Raw genomic sequence first — 19,476 nt, forward strand, 5'->3', positions numbered from 1 at the left:
ATTGTTTGATTTTTAGTTAGGAATGAATGGTGCTCTTATCCCTGTTAACTAATGTAAATGAATAAATGAATAAGACAAATAACTTCAGGATGAAAATAGTCTTAAGAAAATTGGACAGGATGGTCTAATAGAGATAAACTGAAGGGCTGGATCTATGTCACATTATATTGGATGGTTAGAAAAGTCCTCTCCGAGGAGGGGAAATTTGAGCTGTGACCTGAGTAACAAGAAGGAGCCAGCTACGCAAACATCCAGGATGGAGGCTTCCAGACGTAAGGAACAGGACGTGCAAAGGCTTGGCGGTGGAGAATGAGAGGAAGAAGTAGGGGGCGGCTTGTTTGAGAAGAAAGAAGGCAAGGATGGCTGGAATCCAGTGGGCAGGGGAAACGGTGCGCGAGGAGGTCGCAGAAGCAGCTCATGAAGGGGACCGCAGGCCAAGGGAAGGACTTAGGACATTTTTCTGGTTGTAGTGGGAAGATATTGGGTCTTCACGGAGAGAATGAACATGATCTGATTAATAATTTTTAAGAAAATGACTATCTGCCCTGTGAAGAATGGGTGAGGCTTGAGCCCCGCCTGGCACTGAAACCTCTTAGAATGTCAAAGACTACTGTAGGAAAATATAAAATTGTTTCTATGTTCAAAAATCTGATTTCATTTGGGGCTATTACGTAATTCTAAAGGTATTTGCTGACTTTATTCCTTTTTGATGAGTTTTTGAGTCCTCACTACAGCAATGGGACAAATATCCCCATTTTATTGGCTATTAATCAGTTAAGGGGCCATGTCTCTGTTATCAAATTTGTTTATTTATTTATAGGAGATCTATTTATTTACTGATTATTGATAAATAGGACCCATTTTGATGGACATTAAAAAAAGTCATTTCTGATAAACATATCACTTCGACTGCAGCACAGAGCGTCCCACTGTCACCAGAGACCTTCCTTTTGAAATTCCCTGGTGCATCTCACATGTGTCACACTCATTACTTATGAGCAGGGATCTATGCAATAGAAGTGAGAGTCATCCTTATGGATACAGCTGCCCGTCTTGTGTCTGAAAGTGCTTATTTCCAAAGGAAAAAAAAAGACTTCAGTTTTTCGTTGTGTCATTTTAAGACACGTATTGAGGTATTTTTAGTCTGGAGCCTCCTTCTGAAAGCATGGGATAACAACTTTGCTAAATCCTACTGAAAGCAAAACCATAGCTTGAAGCTTTGGAAGAACAGAAGCTATGTTGCATTGCTGTTTCTTAAATTAAGGAGCCGATCTGCTGGAATAGATGAACAGCGGCCTCTCCATCAGGCCCGCCTATAGAATATGCCAGATGCCTTTTTTCTGTTCTGATTTACTCGCGACATCATTAAGACTTCGTGATGCAAGCCAGTTTCCCTTTTAGAAGGTAAACATTCACTGACAGCAGTTGCAGTAACTGTGTAGCTAAGAGCACCGAGAAGTCTTTCTTTTTTTTTTTTTAATTTATTGGGGTGACAATTGTTAGTAGAGAAGTCTTTTAAGGAAGGGGTTGTACCACACTCAGGCACTCAGCCTTTACCATCACTTTAGCGTGGACAAAGGAGCAGAGCATTAACTTTAGAAAAAGCCTGAGCCGTACATTCAGGGCTTTAGCAGCTAAAAGGGCACTTGAGTCAGAGCGCCATTCCTGCTCGAGTGTGGGAGCCCTTACTTGCTGCCCACTGAAAGCATTGTGCCTACCCTGAAGTTGCGACTATGTTAGAACCGCTGCTGATGAGCTGGTGGCAGGAGGCCCTCCCTCTTGGTGACAGCAGGTTAGGACCCCTGATAGACCCATGAGGATGACACAGGTGCTGAGGCAAACTCCGCAGGAGAGCCCTGGCAGAGGGAGCCTTGGTAGATGGCACAGTGCTGGGCAAGAGGACAGGGGATGGCAGAGGAGTGAGGGGCTGGCCAGGGGTCAGCATGGAAGGGGCTGGCATCAAGTAGTGGGCACCCTGTCATTGGTCTGGACACCAGAAGTAAACCTCCAACATGGCACAATGGGCCGGCAAGGTGGGATGCCCGTCTTACGTGACTGAGGTACAACGAAGAATCCCAGACAAGAATCTACTTCTTGGTCTTGGATTTGGGGTATGAGATTGGCCTGATAATTAATACTAGGAGGTCCATCCTGCTACTGAAGCATGGGAAGGAGGTCAGAAGCTCTGGTGGGTCTGAGCTTATGGACAGGGTTACAGAGGGCTCTCAGGGAGTAGAGGAGCGCCAAGGGGCAGGCACAAGGGCCAGGCAGACCAGTCTTTGTATTCTACTGCCTAATACAGTCCTTGGAATATGTAGGTGCTTAAAAAATACTTGTTGCATGAATAACCCTGAACTTAGTTCTGAAACTCAGCTTCCTCAAGAAATCGATCCTTATGGATCTATTTATTGGGTCATTTAAACAGTTCCCTTTGATCATATACCCCTTTCAAACTTCACACTAATCACACTAATTTTACCTGAAAAACTTGAGCCCCACTTTCGGTTGTATTTCTTGTGAGCTGACAGAGGGCGTCACGGACCGTCCCCAAAGCCCAGCTGCTATACAGCACTGCGGGAGGCCAGGGGGCTGCAGGACGTGAAATGTGTACCTGTGGCACCTGAAATAACATTGCGTCCTCAGCCCCGTGGTGAGTTATTGTGATAAGGGCAGCCAGAGTCCAGGGCTATTTTAAGAGTCAACATGTTTTAGGACTAAAAAAATTCCACGGAGCCCCAAACTGTCAACTGTCTGAGGATTGACTGAGAAACCCTAGCTGAAAAGTCCACCTCCGCAGGAAGTCCAGAAACCTGCCTCTGACCCTGCCTGTCAAGGGGCTTAGGGTCTCCAGGGTCTTTATTTCTGGGATCCTCAATCAGTTAGGTATGTGCAGCTTCTCTATGGGAGAAAACATAGCAACCACTTTGCAGCAATACAGTATCGATGACATTACCGGTAATACAGTTAGCTGATGTTTACTGAACATTTGATACATATCAAGCCCAGTGTATTACCTTGTAAGATCTCATAACAACCTTATGACTCAGGTTTCCAGGAAAATTTCATGGACTCCAATGTTAGCAGACCACGGAGTAAGAAGGGAAAGTCAATAGTTATAGGGGCTGCACACACTTGGACTCAATGTTACAAGTGGAAAGTGAATTACAGAGATTTCCTCATTTGTTCAGTGTTAAACCACAGGTCACTGTAAGTAGCTATATGCATACCCTCATATTCTTTTGTTTATTTTTCCCCCTCTTCTAACCAGTGAGATTTTTATCTTTATAAGACACACACACACACACACACACACACACACACGCACCAGCCCTCCCCACACACATGAGAATTATATTGAGCCTTCTGTCTCACCTTATTAATGTGAGGTTTGTCCCACTGGCATCAGTCTTCCTGGTTTCAGCCCACCATGTGTTAAAAATCTAAGTACTGTATTGAAGGCACAACAAGAAAGTAACAAACTCATGACTTGAAATATCTTATTTCATCCAGGCAGGATTTCTTCTGCAAAGGCCTCATGCTTTGGTGTCAGAGAGAAGCCAAATTTTCTGCTTCTTCAAATTCTCCTTTGGATTTTTCCTCTCTTATTTAGTCTTTGAACCTTTGTGTCTGTGTGTTTATGCCAAGCTTTGCATGCACATGCCTAGAATATGTGTATCACAGAGGTCCCCGGCACAGTGAAAAAACACAGTGGTGTCAGAAAGATAAAGGCCTTTACAAGCTGAGTGACCTGTGCCTCTTTGTGACTCAGTTTCCTCATTTTTTTTTTCTAAAAAAGTTGTGAAAAGTAAGTGAGCTTTGTTAAGGCACCTAAACTATTGTAGACACTCAATAAACAGTAAACATCATTTTTACATCAACTGCATATAATGAAAAACTAGATATGACATAATCCACTTAGAAAGGTAGGTGTGAGATTTGCCTCTGAAACCCACAGTAAAAACACATTTCATTTGGTATTAGATGTTTTATAAAGCTCATTGAAAAACTAGTCTGTGTACAGAGGGTAATTCATATCTTCCCATTTACAGGTTGAAGTACCGTGTCCATGTCCATCTAAAGCTGACCAATCGTCATTTCCTCACAGCGTGCCTTGCCATGGAGCTCAGCTCATGCTGAACTCAATTATCTATGCTGATGTAAAGAGTAGGGTCACGGATGATCTAAAAGAGCAAATATTTTCTAAATCATTCATTCAATTTCTTTGCCCTAATAGCAGCCTTACAAGATGACTTAGGTCTTGGCTATGGCCTCCTAAAAGAATGTGTATCAGCTGATGGTGAGAAGAAACTCACAACCTTTCTGACCCAGATCGAAAGCTATCCTGAACTTGAATACCGTTGCAAAACATTTGCAAGGTGGATAACTGCTGGTGGTCTATCACTCTATTTTATGGAATAATAATTACATCACAGCGATTCCACTCAAATTTTAAAATACTTCCTATGTACCCCTCAAGTCCCACCAGTTAATTGTCTAGTCTGAATTAGCCCTTAGGTTATCGTGAACATAGTGCGAAGGCAATCAGAGGGTGCATTTTTTTCAGAGCCTGACTGGCATCTTCCTTTCAGTGGTCCCACAAGTGTCTGTGATAGGGAAACGGCATGACAGTGAACACTGAGCTGAAAAGCCACCAGTTCTGCTGGGTAAAGGCCACCAAGCATGCGTCCAACTGATCAATGGGGCCTAAGAACAGTATTGTCTAACTGGTTTATACTACTACAATGTCACCAATGTCACCATTTATCACCAGGGACACTGAAACACTCAAAGCAATCTTAATTTGGGTTCATTCAACTAAAATTGTCAAGTGCCTACTAGGTGCAAAGGACTGACCCTCCATTGCTTTATCTACAGCAGCGGTTCTCAAAGTATTGTAGGGATTCCGGGGAGTCCTTTCAGGGGTACACAAAATGCTCCCCTTTCCAAAGACGTATCTGTATGAACCCGGACTTGAACTTAAAATACATGTCACAATCGATTGAAATACAGAAGCAGATAAGAGTCCAGTTGTTTTCTATTAAACCAGACATTAGAAACATTCACAAAAACTAAAATAATGCCACTCTTCTTACTCAATTTTTTTGTTTTGGGAAATATAGTTACTTTTCATAAAATTTATATTTATGTTACTTTGTGATGGGATTATTATGATTTTTTTCAACGAATTAATTAATAAATATTTAAAAAATATTTCTAGTTTCAATTTCTAATATGGTAACTCTTGATAGATATAACTCACATAAACAAAACAGCACTGAGATTTTCAATAATTTTTAAGAGTATGAAGTTTTGAGACCAAAACAAAAAAAATTGAGAGCCACTGTTCTACATCGATCTCATTTATATCTTACAGCATCCCAATTCCCTTTCCCAATTTTGTCTTCATAGAACTTACCATTACCTAAAATTATATACTATATAGGTAATTATAAAATTATCTATTTTTATTGACCTGTTTTCTTCGTATGTTTTTGTCTATCTGTTCTCAGATCCATTCCCTGTCCTTTCTCTGCAACATACATTTCCCAGGATCCTTTGCCAAAGGCAATGGAAAGCACTGTCAGGAAACCAAAGGAAACAGAGCCCAGTTGTTTCTCCTCCTCTCTCTCCTTTGGACTCCAGCAGTACTGCGTCTTCTCCTTCGTTCCAGTTCCTGTTGACCAGCTTTTCCTCAGCCCTGGCCCCCAGGCTCTGTCCTCCTTTTGTTTGTCTAATCCTAGGGTGCAGTGGTTTAAGTCTCTTGTTATTACTACCTGGTTGCCTCACCATCCCAGTTTGACTTGTCAGTTCTCCCCACACTTTGGGGGAAGAAACTTATCTCAGCTTCCTCACTTGAAAACAGGGATAATAATGATGATCAACCAGGACTGCTGTGAGGATTAGAAAGAAAAAGACAGAAAGGATCAAGCACACTGCTTGACTCAGAAAAGGTAAAAAATGGTAGTTAATATTATTATTAGTGTAGCTTTAACTTTGGAACTACTGCTTTACATAAAAAAGGGGAATCTACTGCTTTCAGCTGGTGTTAAAGTTTTGATTATTAACTGAGATTCGAATGGATGTGGAAATTATTTTTTCCAAGATAACTACTGTAATTATGATACAATCAACAGCTTTTCTCAATTTTTACTTCAGTTGGAGAAGAAATGTGCAGGGAATACTACAGGAGAAATTCTTCTATGTAATGAAGCATTACAAACCACAATAAATCAGAGGTCTTCCCTTTTCATATCACTGTGAAAAAGAAATAAAGCTCAAATGTATTCAGTACTTAATTCTCTACCGGGAACTCGCTAAGAGTTTTATATGCATTATGACACTTAATTCTCAGAACCTTACAAAGTGGGTATTATTGTCGTTACTTTCACTTTCCAGCTGAGGAGACAGCCTCAGAGGTTCAGGGTTTGCCAAGATCACACAGCCCATAAGGAGAGGAACAGATTCGAACCTGGACTGAAGATGAGCCCTTACCTGTAACCTATTTTTGGAAAACAAAAATAAAGCTATCAAAACACATCCCATATGTTTTGATAGTTACAGATTGTCTCCTAGGGAACTTGGTACCTATAATTAACGTACTTACTCATATTTCTTTCAATGGCACAGAAAGACAGATGCCCTCAGCTGCAGGCTTTTTCTTCCCCACTTTGGGATGGCCAAATATGAATGGTTTCTTTGAGAGCCATAGCAGGCAAATCCTCAATATTCAGTAACTTTCTTCCCTTTGCTCTTGGTGGCCAGGGGAGGATTCTCTGGCTGGGATAGGCAATCAAGGTGATGCTGAAGGCAGTCATGCACAGGTAATTAATTCTTGGTGGTTCCTAGAAGCTCAAGTCCCATGCACTGCCACACAAGGCAGTCGGGCTCCCTCTCTGCAGCTGTACTGGAAGCCAGGCAGGAGTCTGCCATTGTTGGCAGATTCCCAGAGAGTGTTGACACAGGGGGTGGGCAACAAAACGAATGCCTCCCGATTGGCTGAAGTTTCTCCCTTCCATCATCACTGCTTTCCAGTCCTGGGACCATGAGCTGGATGCTATAGAAACCCTGCAAACCTATTGCTTCCTTTGAAGAAAGATTTTTCGTTTTCCTGAGAGAGAACTAACAACTTCAGTACATACTCCACAAAGACAGACATTTTCACTTCCAAAGGCATGCACTAAGCACTAGTTAGACACATCACGAAGGAGGTATTTGTATATGTAAAGATTCTGTGCCAACCTCTCTTTAAATATTGAACTCAATCTGAGAAATGAAAATAAGAGCCAGGTGACAAAAAATTCAACTGCCTCACAATTTTCAGGAATATATCTGTTCTGCAATATGAACTATATGGCATCAGTCAGCCCATTTACACATGCATGGTAGTGATTTGTTCACCATGTATCCAGTTATTGGAGAATGTTATGCTGAGTGCTACATCCTGTGGCAGAAAAAAGAAGGGGGCATTGGCTTCGTGCAGGCCTCATGGGCTATGCATGTGAAACATCTCTGAAGTTCTGTTGTGGACCTATTCCTGGTTCTGGCAGTCTGGGCCATGCAGTTAATCTCCGCTGGTTCCACAAGATACAGCAAAAGATGAAGGGAACATGGATTATCAACTGCACAGCCAAATGTTTAATATAATTATAGATTTTCATCCGAGGTTCTTTCCTTTCTCACTTCAGTTCACCTGACAAGACTATTTCTTCATGCTGGTACTGTGTGATATTGAAGGAACTAACGTTTAAAGCATACCCTACACTGTGCTAAGTGTTTAAAATGTAGCACGTTATTTTATACTCTCATCCATCCTATGAAGTAAGTGCTTTTACATGCACTTTATAGACAAGGAATTAGGTTTAGAAAGACTGAAAATTCGCTAGTAAAAGTTGATAACTGGGATTCAAACTCAGCTCTGACAGATTGTCGTTTCTGTTCCTTTTTACCACGCCTCCTTCCCAAACTGGCTCATCTTCCCAGAGCATCCCTTTACTAGAAGAAGACTTAAGGGGAAAAATGATCATGTGAAGGAAAACATGGATAGACTTGTCATTTAGAATAGGAATTTAATATGAATTTTTAAAGATAAAACACCAGAAAGGTCCTGTCTGCACAGGCCTTTACAGACAATCCATGTCCCGAGACCTACTAAGGTATTTTAAAGGAAAAGCTTGTGAAAGACTCTCCACAGATCTAGGGCAGGCTAATTGGCCTCCCTTCAAAATGATGTTATTTAAGTATCTCTATACCCTCTATCTAGAGGGAAAGCAGGGCACTGGTGGGGAGGGCAGAGGGAGAAGGTTCTGGTGTCAGTGCCCTGCTGATACGCCCTGCTCAGATACACAAAAACCTGTGCTCTCTTTAGAAGCCAGTGGGGAACTCAGTGACAATTACGGTGTGCTCTTGGGGAGCTCATCCGCACTGCAAGTGGCTTATACAATTGTTCCTTCCACTCCACATTGTGGTCTGGACAACTGTTCTGGTTAAGACATTTTTCTTCATCCAATTGCACTTCCAGATACATTTCCACATCCCTTTCAGCTCAGCCTGAGCTGGCCTGCCTCTCCACTCAGCCCTGACCCTCACATTGCAGCCTCCATTGGCTAAGGAAGGGTGCCAGGTCTACAACCACCAACCCAGTCAAAGCAGCAAATGCCCCCACCCCCACCCCATTACAGCCTTTGTTTTCATCTCTGCTTTCCACTGAATATCACATATCCCATTTCCCTGCCCAGCTGATGCTGAGATGTTACAACTTGTCATCTGAGATATGGCCCATTAAAATTACATAGCACAGGTAAGGGAGAACTCAGTGCATGTCGGGACAGCAGGTAATTAGCCTTAACTTACAGGGCAGCCTTGAGGCTCTCTCGGCTCCCAGTCTGCACTCCCTTCCTCTTTGCTTCTTAGTGCATGGAGGCCCTCGCCATTTCTCAGAGGTATCTCTTGGGATTTGTTGAGTAGGGGTGGTTATTTAACACTGTCCTCATTAACTCAGCCACCGAGTCACTGCAGTATTGGGTTCACCAGGTGGGGGCGGGGAATTGTGACCATCAAAATAGACTATCAATTCTCCAGGGGCTAGTGGGGGTGGGGAAGAGGGGATTCAGCTGCCTCTGTACGTTTTCTATGAATAGGCAACTGGACAAACTTGAATAGTGCCAGAATCTCAAGGAGGCAAGATATGAAAGGGCAGGACCTTGGAGTTCCCATCAGTAATGACACAGTACAATGTGCATCAGATGGTAGGCCTGTCTGTTTCCAAGTCCTTCGCTGTGACTGTTGGGTTTGTCTTAGGACATTCCCTAAAGTGGACTTAACAATGGATGCAACAGGCAGGGTTAAATCAAGGGTAAGAATTCTGTTGATTCTAGGGTAAGAACTCATAGACACAAGATGCTGGAGGAGTGGAGAGCATGGGCGGTGGAGTTGGACCGCCTGGGGTCTGAATACTGGCTCTGCCTGTGCGACCTTGGGCAAGTTCCTTAACCTTTTTCATCTGTGAAATGGAAATCATACTACCCGCCTTTACGGGTGTTGTTTTACAGATTAATTGACATAATGCAGGTAAAGCATTTAGGGAGCACTTGTTCAGGAAATGGCAACTTTATTATTATGCCCTCCCAACTGGTAAATTCTTAGGGAGCCAAACAGTTTATCATATCCCAAAGGCAAATCACGTTTCCAGAGCCTTGGGAAAATTCGCCAGCTCAGAGGACTATCTTGAGAGCTCCATTCCTGGCACTGAGTTGTCTGAGAAACCTTTTCCCATCCTCTTGAGAGATCAAATGCAGGTAACTTTGACCAACTCTGATTTTAGACTATAGTCAAATGATGTTTCCATGCCGCTGATTGCGGTGTTCGACTTTACCCCATGAGCTCAGTGTTCCAGAAAGGATGTACATATTTCTATACTTCTGTGTTTTTCAATATTGTGTTTAACAATAGAAAATTTTTATACTTTAAAGTATTCATTTATTTTAATAAAATGTAGCACCTTAACTGCATTTACTTAAAAATATAAATACTGTAATTCTTTTTTGTCGATTTTTGACACATTTTGGAGAACAAACTTGAAATCAATTAATGCAGTGAAAAGGTTAATTAGTGGCTTGTCCCAGCTGTGACTTATAGTATATCTCCCCACTTCCCCAGCTAACCCTCTGGTTTGACACCAGACATGGGTGGGTTTAATACTCAGTCTTCTGAAAACCAAGTAAAAAGACTCAGTCTACTGGCTTCCTCTCTGAAGAGTTAGGTGCTCAACCCTGAAACCAGGAGCTGGTCTAGCTCCTAAGGCAACACTGAAATTTCCCCAAGTCTTTGACAGATGACAACCTGAAGCATTCATAATCCCCGTCACACAGTGATTCAGCAGTGAAGATTGATAATTTCTAAAAATCTTGTTGAGTCTTTTACAATGCGTTTCGTTTTTCTGGGGATATAGTTCATAAATTATCTAGTGCTCTCCATGAATTTTGGTTGATAGTCATGTAGAAACGTATACAGAGAGGTGACTAACACATTTGTTTTCCAGCACCTATTCTGGGTGCTTATGTCTCTGGGCCGGGTGTTTTTACTCACACTGACTCATTTAATCCTGACAACAGCCCTGTGAGATCAGAATTAAAATCTTTAGTTTACAAAGAAAGAAATGTTGGCTCAGAGGTTATGTTTACCAACGTCACAGAGTGTCTAGTAATGGCAGAGCTAGTTGGCTAACTTCAAGTCTCTGTGTGCAGGCCCAGTGCTGATTCTACCACACTGTAAATATATTTTGTTAATGTACATCCTGTCTTACCAGTGTTATACAAATTTATATTTAAAAATGAGGGAAATATATAATAAAAAATAAAAAGTTAAAATTTAAAGGCTAATTATAAACTCAGTTCTCCGACACCCGATGACTGAAAAGCTCATCCCTATGGACATAGTTTTTTATAGTCTCATGTTTCCTGTCCCCATATTTTGAGAGAGGATGAAACTCAGCTGAAGTCTCATGAGAAAGGTTACCAAAGTGATGCAGCTATTTCCACAACGCACTTGACCATTGAACAAACTACTCCTTTTAGAAAAACGTGCAATTCAGAGCAACTAGACAGACATTCGGGACATGATGGAAACTACCCAAGGACATGAACTGTCCATTTTGCTTTCTCAGTGCCTACAATAGAGCCTGCTTCTAAGCAGGTATTGACAGTTATTGAATGAATGAATGACTGAATGGCAGTAGTAGGTAGTCGTGGGCTCCCAGAGCATTTTTATGAGGCTAAGTCATCCTCTGCCCAATCTTGGAATGGAACATGGGAACAGGTATATTACAGTACCAGGTCACTCCTCAAGCAGTCCAGAGAAATTATTTAAACAGGAGTAAACAAAAAGCATTGCTTTACATACATATTTACATACTTTTTTTTTTTACATACAAATTATAGCAAAAACCAGGTTTTCTGAAATATTCTCTATCCTAGACAACCTCCTAAAGCCGTTATTTGAGAAGTCTTTAGCCAGGTGAAGGAAAATTTGCAAAATAATGATACATGCTATGAATGGTAGTGGTGACAAAGGCATAGATTTTTGGCTGGACACTCTTGAGCTAACTCCCTGACTTACAAATGACTCACTAGCTGTATAACCTTGGGAAAGCCCCTTAGCTTGTTTAAATGCCAGCCTCCTCACTGGTAAAATGGAATATTTAATTCATTGAGTTATTGTAAGACTTAAGAAAGATTAATAGTGCTTGGCACTTAGCAGGCTCAATAAATCTTGAGTTCCCTCCCTCGCTTCTCTCCTTTCCTTTCCCTGCTCTTTCCTTCCCCGACACCCTTTTATCCTAAATCCATAGAGGTAGGTGAGATCATGTAATTATTTTTTTTAATGTTCTTATTCTTCTCGTTCAAAGACTTTTTAAAAACACGAGTTGGAGGAGCTCTAAGTTTTCTACTCATTTTTTTTTCTTGAGTGTCAGATCTAAGATATTAAATCCTATTATATAACAGAAAAACAGGGAAGCTGAGGGCTAGAACATAAAAATTATTGTAATTAGACAGGCGATAGAAAAAACGGCTGTGACTTCCTAGGCTTCCTACTTTTCTGCAGTTATCTCTTAAAGTGGATATGTAGAGATAGAATTGAAGAGGAGGGGCCCTTGCTTCTGAAGTTACTGCTGTCTTAGGAGCATTCACAGGGACATCTGTTGGCTTTTTAACAAAGGAAACTGGAGAGGATCAAGGGAAAGTGCAGGAGACTCTAGTTCACAAGGGAGCCACATCTGTTTGGTATTCTCCCAACTGAGAAAGCTCCACGTCTGAAATAGCAGGCGTATACTAGTTAAACTAGAATCTAGGAACAGATGAAAGCTTTTCTGTCCTCCGTGTTTCAATGGTAGAGATCAACAGCTGTTTATATCCTTTAATACCTAACTGAGGGTGAAGCCTTCACATCTGTCAGTATTTTCCGGTTCTATTTCCTTGGATCACAGTGGGGAGGAGGTGCAATTTGAACCCCTCCCAATTCCCAGGCAAGAACACAGAAATGCGCCTATGATTCAAAGCCATAATGCTAAGCAGAAGTCCCCGTTTCTCATGGATCCAGGGTCTGCTGTTTACTGAGAAGTCTTCCTTTACTTTATCTTGATCATTTTCACGATAATGACTCTTGGCAGCACAAAGATCAAAAAGAACCAAAGTAGGCTGGATTTAGCGGGAGGCAGAGGAGAAATGAATTCTAACAAAGAAAGTGGCTCCTGATGATAAGTTATTTCAAAAGATAGCAACCGTGTTGTCCAAAGGCAAATAACAGGTGAGCAGGATGCTGATGGAGACCCTCAGGGTGGTGGTGGGTGGTGGTGATTTTTACTGACCCCTAACATTTCACCTTGGAAAAGTTAAACACAGAAAATTAAATTCTGTGGTGGCAGGTACAGAAAATACTCAGGATGGTGATAAAGGGATTCAGAGATATTTTAACTTCACTTTGATCACCAGCACCATACACACCATGTCGGGACTTTATAAAGATCATTTTTCCATTCATCCATCTATTTATCCTTCCTTGCATCCATCCATCCATCCAACCAACAACTTATAAGGCATAAAGACTGGGCTTAGTGCTGGGATATTCAAATGAATAAGGCATATCCCATAATTTTAAAGGGCTTATATTCTAATGAGTGAAAGAGAACATGATATAAAGAATGCATGAGAATTCACTAAATAGAGAAAATGGTGATTCCAGAAGGAAAGAACACCATGAATAAAACCAGAGAGGTAATAAAGAGCCTGTTTCTGGGGAATGAAAAGCATTCTGAGCGGTTACAATAGACAAAGGAGTGAGTGGTGGGTGCTTGCTAAAAGTGAAATTCTGTGTCTTACCCAAGAGATTCTGATTTAGTTGTTGAGGGGGAGGACCAAACAATTTGCATTTTAAACAGATGGCCAAAGTAATTGTGATACAAACAAAAGTTTGACAATTCTAACATATATAGATTCACATTTCCCCAAAGATTCTAATGGTGGTCCATTAAAAAAAGAAAGCTAGCAGGTTCAAATTAGGAAACATCACATACTAAATATCATTCCTTTTTGAGAGATTTATAATTAACATTAGCATATTAAAATACAGTAAAGAAATCAATTTTACTCAGCATTTCCCAAACTTATTTTTCCATGGGGGAAAAAACATAGTGGTACATGTATTAAAATCTGAGAACACTGGTGTATTACAGAACATAGATTGGGAAGAGCTGAAACAGAGGTATCTGATTAGATGACTATGTTCCTCAAATCCATTGAATGACGAAAGAAATGTCTAGAAAATGACAGCAAAGTCAATTACTTTGGGGGACATGGCGGCATCTACTGATTTCCTCCAAGCAAAGTCTAAAACCACTTATGATGTCCTGTTTTCCAAGGTGACCACTAGAAGCTTCCTCATTCCCAAATAACACACCATGGCTCTGTGATGTTATTTCTGGTCACAAACTCTACATGGTAACCACGGTTGCCAGAGAGAGCAGAAACGTCCAAAGCTCAAAGCATCAAGAAGCACCAAAACAGAGGGGAAGGACAAAGAATTGTCTCCCTGCCCACATTTATTTATTTTTATTGCTACCGTGTTTCCCCGTAAATAAGACCTAGCCAGACCATCACCTCTAATGCGTCTTTTGGAGCAAAAATTAACATAAGACCTTATTTTACTATAATATAAGACCAGGTCTTTATAATGTAATGTAATGTAATGCAACGCCATATAATATAATATAATATAATATAATATAATATAATATAATATAATATAATATAATATAATATAATATAATACCAGGTCTTATTTTACTATAAGATCCGGTCTAATTAATATAATATGATATGATACGATATATGATATAACATTATATAATACCGGGTCTTCTATTAATTTTTGCTCCAAAAGACACATTAGAGCTGACGGTCCAGCTAGGTCTTATTTTCGGGGAAACAGGGTATCATATGTTCTGCACAAAGCATTGGCAGTTGCTGGTAATGCTTTTGGAAAAGAAAAATTCCTCCCAATGACAAAAGAATCCTCTGACAGTCAAAGAAGGCGCAAAAAAACATGAACCTAAGAAATTCCCACCCCATGGAGGTGTCTATGATGTGGCTGGGGTCAGCGGTAAGGGGTGAGTTGAAACCTGTCTTCTTCCTCCTACGCCGGTGAGTCAAGCATTAACCCCACCTTCTTCCTCAGCAAGGGACAGCAGAAAGAAAGAGCATGAGGGAACTGAACAAGTCAAGGCAGCACCAGAACTCTGAGCAAATTGGTTTGTGTGCTGAATAGTTCAAGATGTACATACTGCCCTAATCAATTTACACACTCTTTTTTTCTGGTATTAACTTAATTACTTCCATACGCCCCCACCTCAACTTTCCATATGCCACTTGGGGACACACACATCCCAACTAGAGGTGATTTCCACAATGTGTTTCAAATACTTTTTTTAGACCCTGACCATCTCAGAGCTTTTTAATAATACTTTCCAATGGCACAAGTATTTTTTCAGTCATTCCACAAATATTTCCTGAGTGCCTACCAGGGTTCCAGGGCTGGAGATACAACAGGAGACGTAAGGAGATTGCTTTCCCATTGCACCTAGAGCCCAAGAAAACTGAATTTTAAATCCAGCCTGTCAGTGCATGGACCGTCCAATGATCACCAGCATAAAGAAATACAAGAGATAGAAAAGGTTTGCTCCTTCCCCTTGAATAGTTTTATGACTTAGAAATTAAGGAAAACAAAAGCATTTGCATTTCAAGTGTCCTGGTGGGTCTCAGAGCTACACAAGTGCGCAAGTTAACAGTACAGCCTGGAATTAAGAACCTACGATCAGGAGAGGGAAGAACAGAAGAAGGGCAGGATCTCTATTTTCCCAGAATGCCAACCCCAAACAAATCCATGGAGTCTCACATTGGGATTTCTTAACCTGAGAGATAAATACCAATAACCGTGCCAGAGTGAATGCGTGTTTAACTAGTTAATTAGGCAAATAATAAGAACCTTACCAGAACACCTGGGTGGCTTTGGAGTCTAGTCCTAAGAATGCCAGCAAGATCAAATCTAACATTTCACCAAGTCAACGTTCCCAGCATGTGGGATGTGTCATTTCATGGCTGAGGTCCATGAAATTATTGTAAACGGTCAACAAACAATAGGTTTCAAAATTTCAATGAGTTCCTACATATGGAAAAAGAAACTGCAGGTTTGTGAATGATGATGGAATTGGGGAAACATTGATAATGGGTGCCATTCAGCATTCCAAGGCAGTCCCGAAAGAAGCCTCTGCAAACTCTCTGAGCATGGGTGGGAGGGGACAAAGTAACCAGGAAACTGCTCATGGACTTACCCACGCAGGTTGGAAATATGTCCTCATTGTTGATCTGAACCTCGATCCAATCCATAAGAAGGTTCATGTACTGCGGAGCTGGCAGTGCAGTCGGCTTCTTGTACTTGAGGTCGTCCTGCCACCGATACTCATACTTGGGGCCCCCTGACATCACCGGGCAGGTCCGCTCGGTGCAGAACTCGCAGATGGTGCCGTAGATGAGGTTGATCCGATTGAAGAAGTCCACCACGTGCACGGCCACCCAGTCATTCTGGTCCTCCCCGCTGGGCAGCTGCACAGCCGCCTTCAGGTCCACGCCCGAGTTGAGGGACGCCTGAGCTCGTTTGTGGAGCTCAAACCTCTGTGTGCCAGGTTCAAATTTCCTCTTGGGCCGAAAGGTCTTGTCTTTGTTGAACACCTGTTTCAAGGCTATGGACATGGTCTTCTTTTCTTCCTTTGTTTTGCAGGAAGCAAAAAGGCACCTGGAACTTTTCAGTGAGAGATCACAACCCAGCAGGGTTTTCCACTGCCAGCCCTCTGGCCCCAGTCTTGCGGCCGGTCGCTTTAAATCTATTTTAAACAGCCCCTTCCATCTTCCTCTTGAGTGATTTCCGGGGGAACCTCATGTTTCTTCCTGAAGGCAGGAGAGAAAAGGGTCTCATAAGTACCCAGTTTGTATTTAAGAAATGACAAAGGTTTAGACCGATTTCCACCTGCCTTTGGCTGTGCCTACTTCCATCCAGGTATGTGGATGCAGCGGTCAAGCCAAACCCCTGGGAATCTATACGGGCAATTCAAACCACACAAATGACCAAGTAAGAAAAGGTATCCCACTCCTTTTCTTCATGGCCTTGGTCAAACCTCTGGTGACTCTTCCATGCGTGACCACAGGCTCCGTGGACCTCTCCAAGGTGTGAAGGATGAGTATAGTAGTCAATGACCCATCCTCATCCCACATGCGCTCCTCCTGTGAGCATCTGCCCCCCTCCCCCCACCATTGCCCCTATTGAGTAAGAATGGGGCTAGTGCCCCCATCCTACTGGATAAAGCTGATGGGAGCAAGGCTGATGATCACACCTAGCTAGCTAACAAGAATCCTGGGAATTTGGAATCAGGACCTAGCCTTTGTTAGGAATTATCCCTGAGAAGATACGAGAACTGGGTCTCATTGAGCCCTATTTGGACCATATACAGTGAAGTTGAGAAAGCTGGTCTGCGGGGGGATGGGGGGTAAGGGGAGGAGAGAAGGAGGAAGAGAGAAGCAGCAGGAAGAGGAGATGGGAGAGGTCACGAACATACAGAGGTAAGAGCACCAGTGGCCACAGGGAGAAGAAGAAAGATAAAGAGAGAGACAGTGAGAAGGAGAGAGTGGCGTCCTTACTTCTAGAAACGGGTTCAAATTCCTTTTAAAGCCTAGCTGTGATTCCAGCTCTTGGACCATATGTTTTTCCTGAATTAATCAAATTAATTCCTTGTTTTACTTCAGCTAATTTGCGTGGCTTCTGTTTTTCCCCAGGAATCCTTAACTAGGACCGCATCTCTCATCCCTGCAGTGGTTCATCCTTCACATCCTTAATACCGTACCCTACACAGCAGTTCCAGGCAGAGCATCTGATAAGACTTTCTGCGATAATGCAAATTTCCCATAGCTTTGCTGTCCAATATGGTACCCACAAGCCACATGTGGCTCTTAAGCACTTGAAATATGGCTATTGTGAATGAGGAACTGAATTTTTCCTTCTATTTAATTTTAAGTGATTTACATTCAAATAGCTACTTGTGGCTAGTAGCTATCATATTGGACAGTACAGCTCTGATGTCTTCAATGCTCTCTTCTCCACTATCTCATTTGACCCTTATACAATTCTGGTTAGGTTTATAGAATTATAGTTGGTATAGTAGATTTGTAGCAGGTATCATCCCTGAGTCTCCAAAAGATAAAATTACTTGGCTAACAAGGTCCCATAGCTAGCAGGGTGTATGGTTAGTATTGAAACCCAGTTTCTTGTCTTGTCAAAAAACCCAGCTCTTTGCACGTGGCCTTATACTCCAAAACGTGATGCCCTTCAAGCTGTCTTTCCTGCTGGATGATGACGCCCTTTTACCCAGTGGTTCCATCTACAAACTCCCCAAAGATCACAAGTATAGATTGGCTGGAGGTAAAGACTGTGTCCTGTGTCCTAGAAACGAGAGGAGATAAACTGATGCACTCCTGGGTCAATCCCTAGCAAAGTGAGCCAAGAGCTGCGGCCAGATTCAGAAGGACCCATTATGGGAGCTGGACTTGGAGTTCAACAAGCTAAATCTTTCCCTACCTAGAAGGGCTTCTGCTGTCATTCCACACTCAAACATGGCTTGATGATGTTTCAAACTTTAGTTATTCAGGCCAAATAAAACAAAACCAAAGAAGAAAACAAACAAACAAAAACCCACACTGGAGACTCCAATTCCCTCTCACAGACTCTACTCTTTGCTCAGAACTGCTGGCCATTCCGCTAACTGCCTTCTCTGGCTACTCCCTACAGCCTCTGTGTGCTCATTTCCTCCCTCTTAGTCTTACCCTCTTATTAGGTTTTCACTGAAATTCCCCATGATGAGGAGGTGTGTTTTTGTTTTGTTTTGTTTGTCCTCCTCATATGGCATTGAGCATACACACCCCCGACACAGAGACCCATGTGGATAAGCACGTCACGTGACACTCTCTGCCTAAGACTGGAATCACACTCCTGGTTACTTTGGTATCACCAGGAAGGATACCACCACATAACTGCTATAACTCTAGAAAAAAAAAAAAAAAGGGCTCTCTCTCCTTCAAAACTGTATCTTCCCAAAGGCTTAGCCTGCCTGAAAAGAGGCTTAAGAAAACTAAGAGCCTTAAAAGGGCATTTCAAAAATAAAAATATTAGTTAGAGGTTGGGAAGATAGAGAGAGGATGGTGAGTACTTGTTTTCATTTTTATCTTTTTCTTTTAAAAGAGACAATAGTCTCTCTGTATCACAAATGCTTAATTACTGACAGTAAAGCAGCAATAATCCAACAGCCGCCCCCTCAGGTCTCCAGCAAATAAGACTTGTTGTTCTGTTATTCTGATAATGGGGTACCATCAATTCCCAGTGTCCTCAGAGCAATCCTCTCCTTGCCTAGATGACCCTTGATATCACTAATTGTGCTGTTTGCCCTTGGCCTGGAGTGTCTGCTTGCATGGATACTAATGTGGAAACCTCCCTCTACACGAGAGCCAGGCTCTCAGCAAGTCCTTCCGGCATTCGAATGAGACATACAAAAAGAGACAAACAAAAAATTGCCCTTTCTTTTTCTAGAGTAACAGTGGTTGTTTGGTGATATTCTTCCTGGTGATATCCTGAACCATCCAGGAGTATAGTGTGATTTCAGTCTCAGGCAGAGAGTGTCACAAGACCTGCTTTTCCACATGGGTCTCTTTTTGCATGCTCAGGCACTTGAATGAGACAAAACAATCATAGCAAGCCCTCCTCACCGCAAAGCCCCGCAGTGGCCGGTACTCACAAATATTTAAATAAATAGTAAAACCTTCATTGAGGTTTGGGGATGTTTCTTCTGGATATACTTAGATAATCAACTTCAAGATATCAGTCTCT

General features: G+C 41.9%; 1 protein-coding gene across 2 annotated transcripts in view; it reads right to left on the reverse strand.

Moving 5' to 3' along the window:
- The window catches only part of MOB3B (MOB kinase activator 3B), a 184,002-nt gene that overhangs the window by 106,616 nt on the left and 57,910 nt on the right, over positions 1-19,476 (reverse strand). For both annotated transcript variants that reach the window (XM_019736287.3, XM_019736285.3), the window contains exon 2: positions 15,881-16,493. In XM_019736287.3, the coding sequence (XP_019591846.1) occupies positions 15,881-16,298 (418 nt within the window). In that variant the 5' untranslated portion in view covers positions 16,299-16,493. The remainder of the gene's footprint in view (positions 1-15,880; positions 16,494-19,476) is intronic.

Source organism: Rhinolophus sinicus, chromosome 16 (genome assembly GCF_057876585.1).
Source record: "Rhinolophus sinicus isolate RSI-liver-muscle chromosome 16, RSI-T2T, whole genome shotgun sequence".
Taxonomy (NCBI): domain Eukaryota; kingdom Metazoa; phylum Chordata; class Mammalia; order Chiroptera; family Rhinolophidae; genus Rhinolophus; species Rhinolophus sinicus.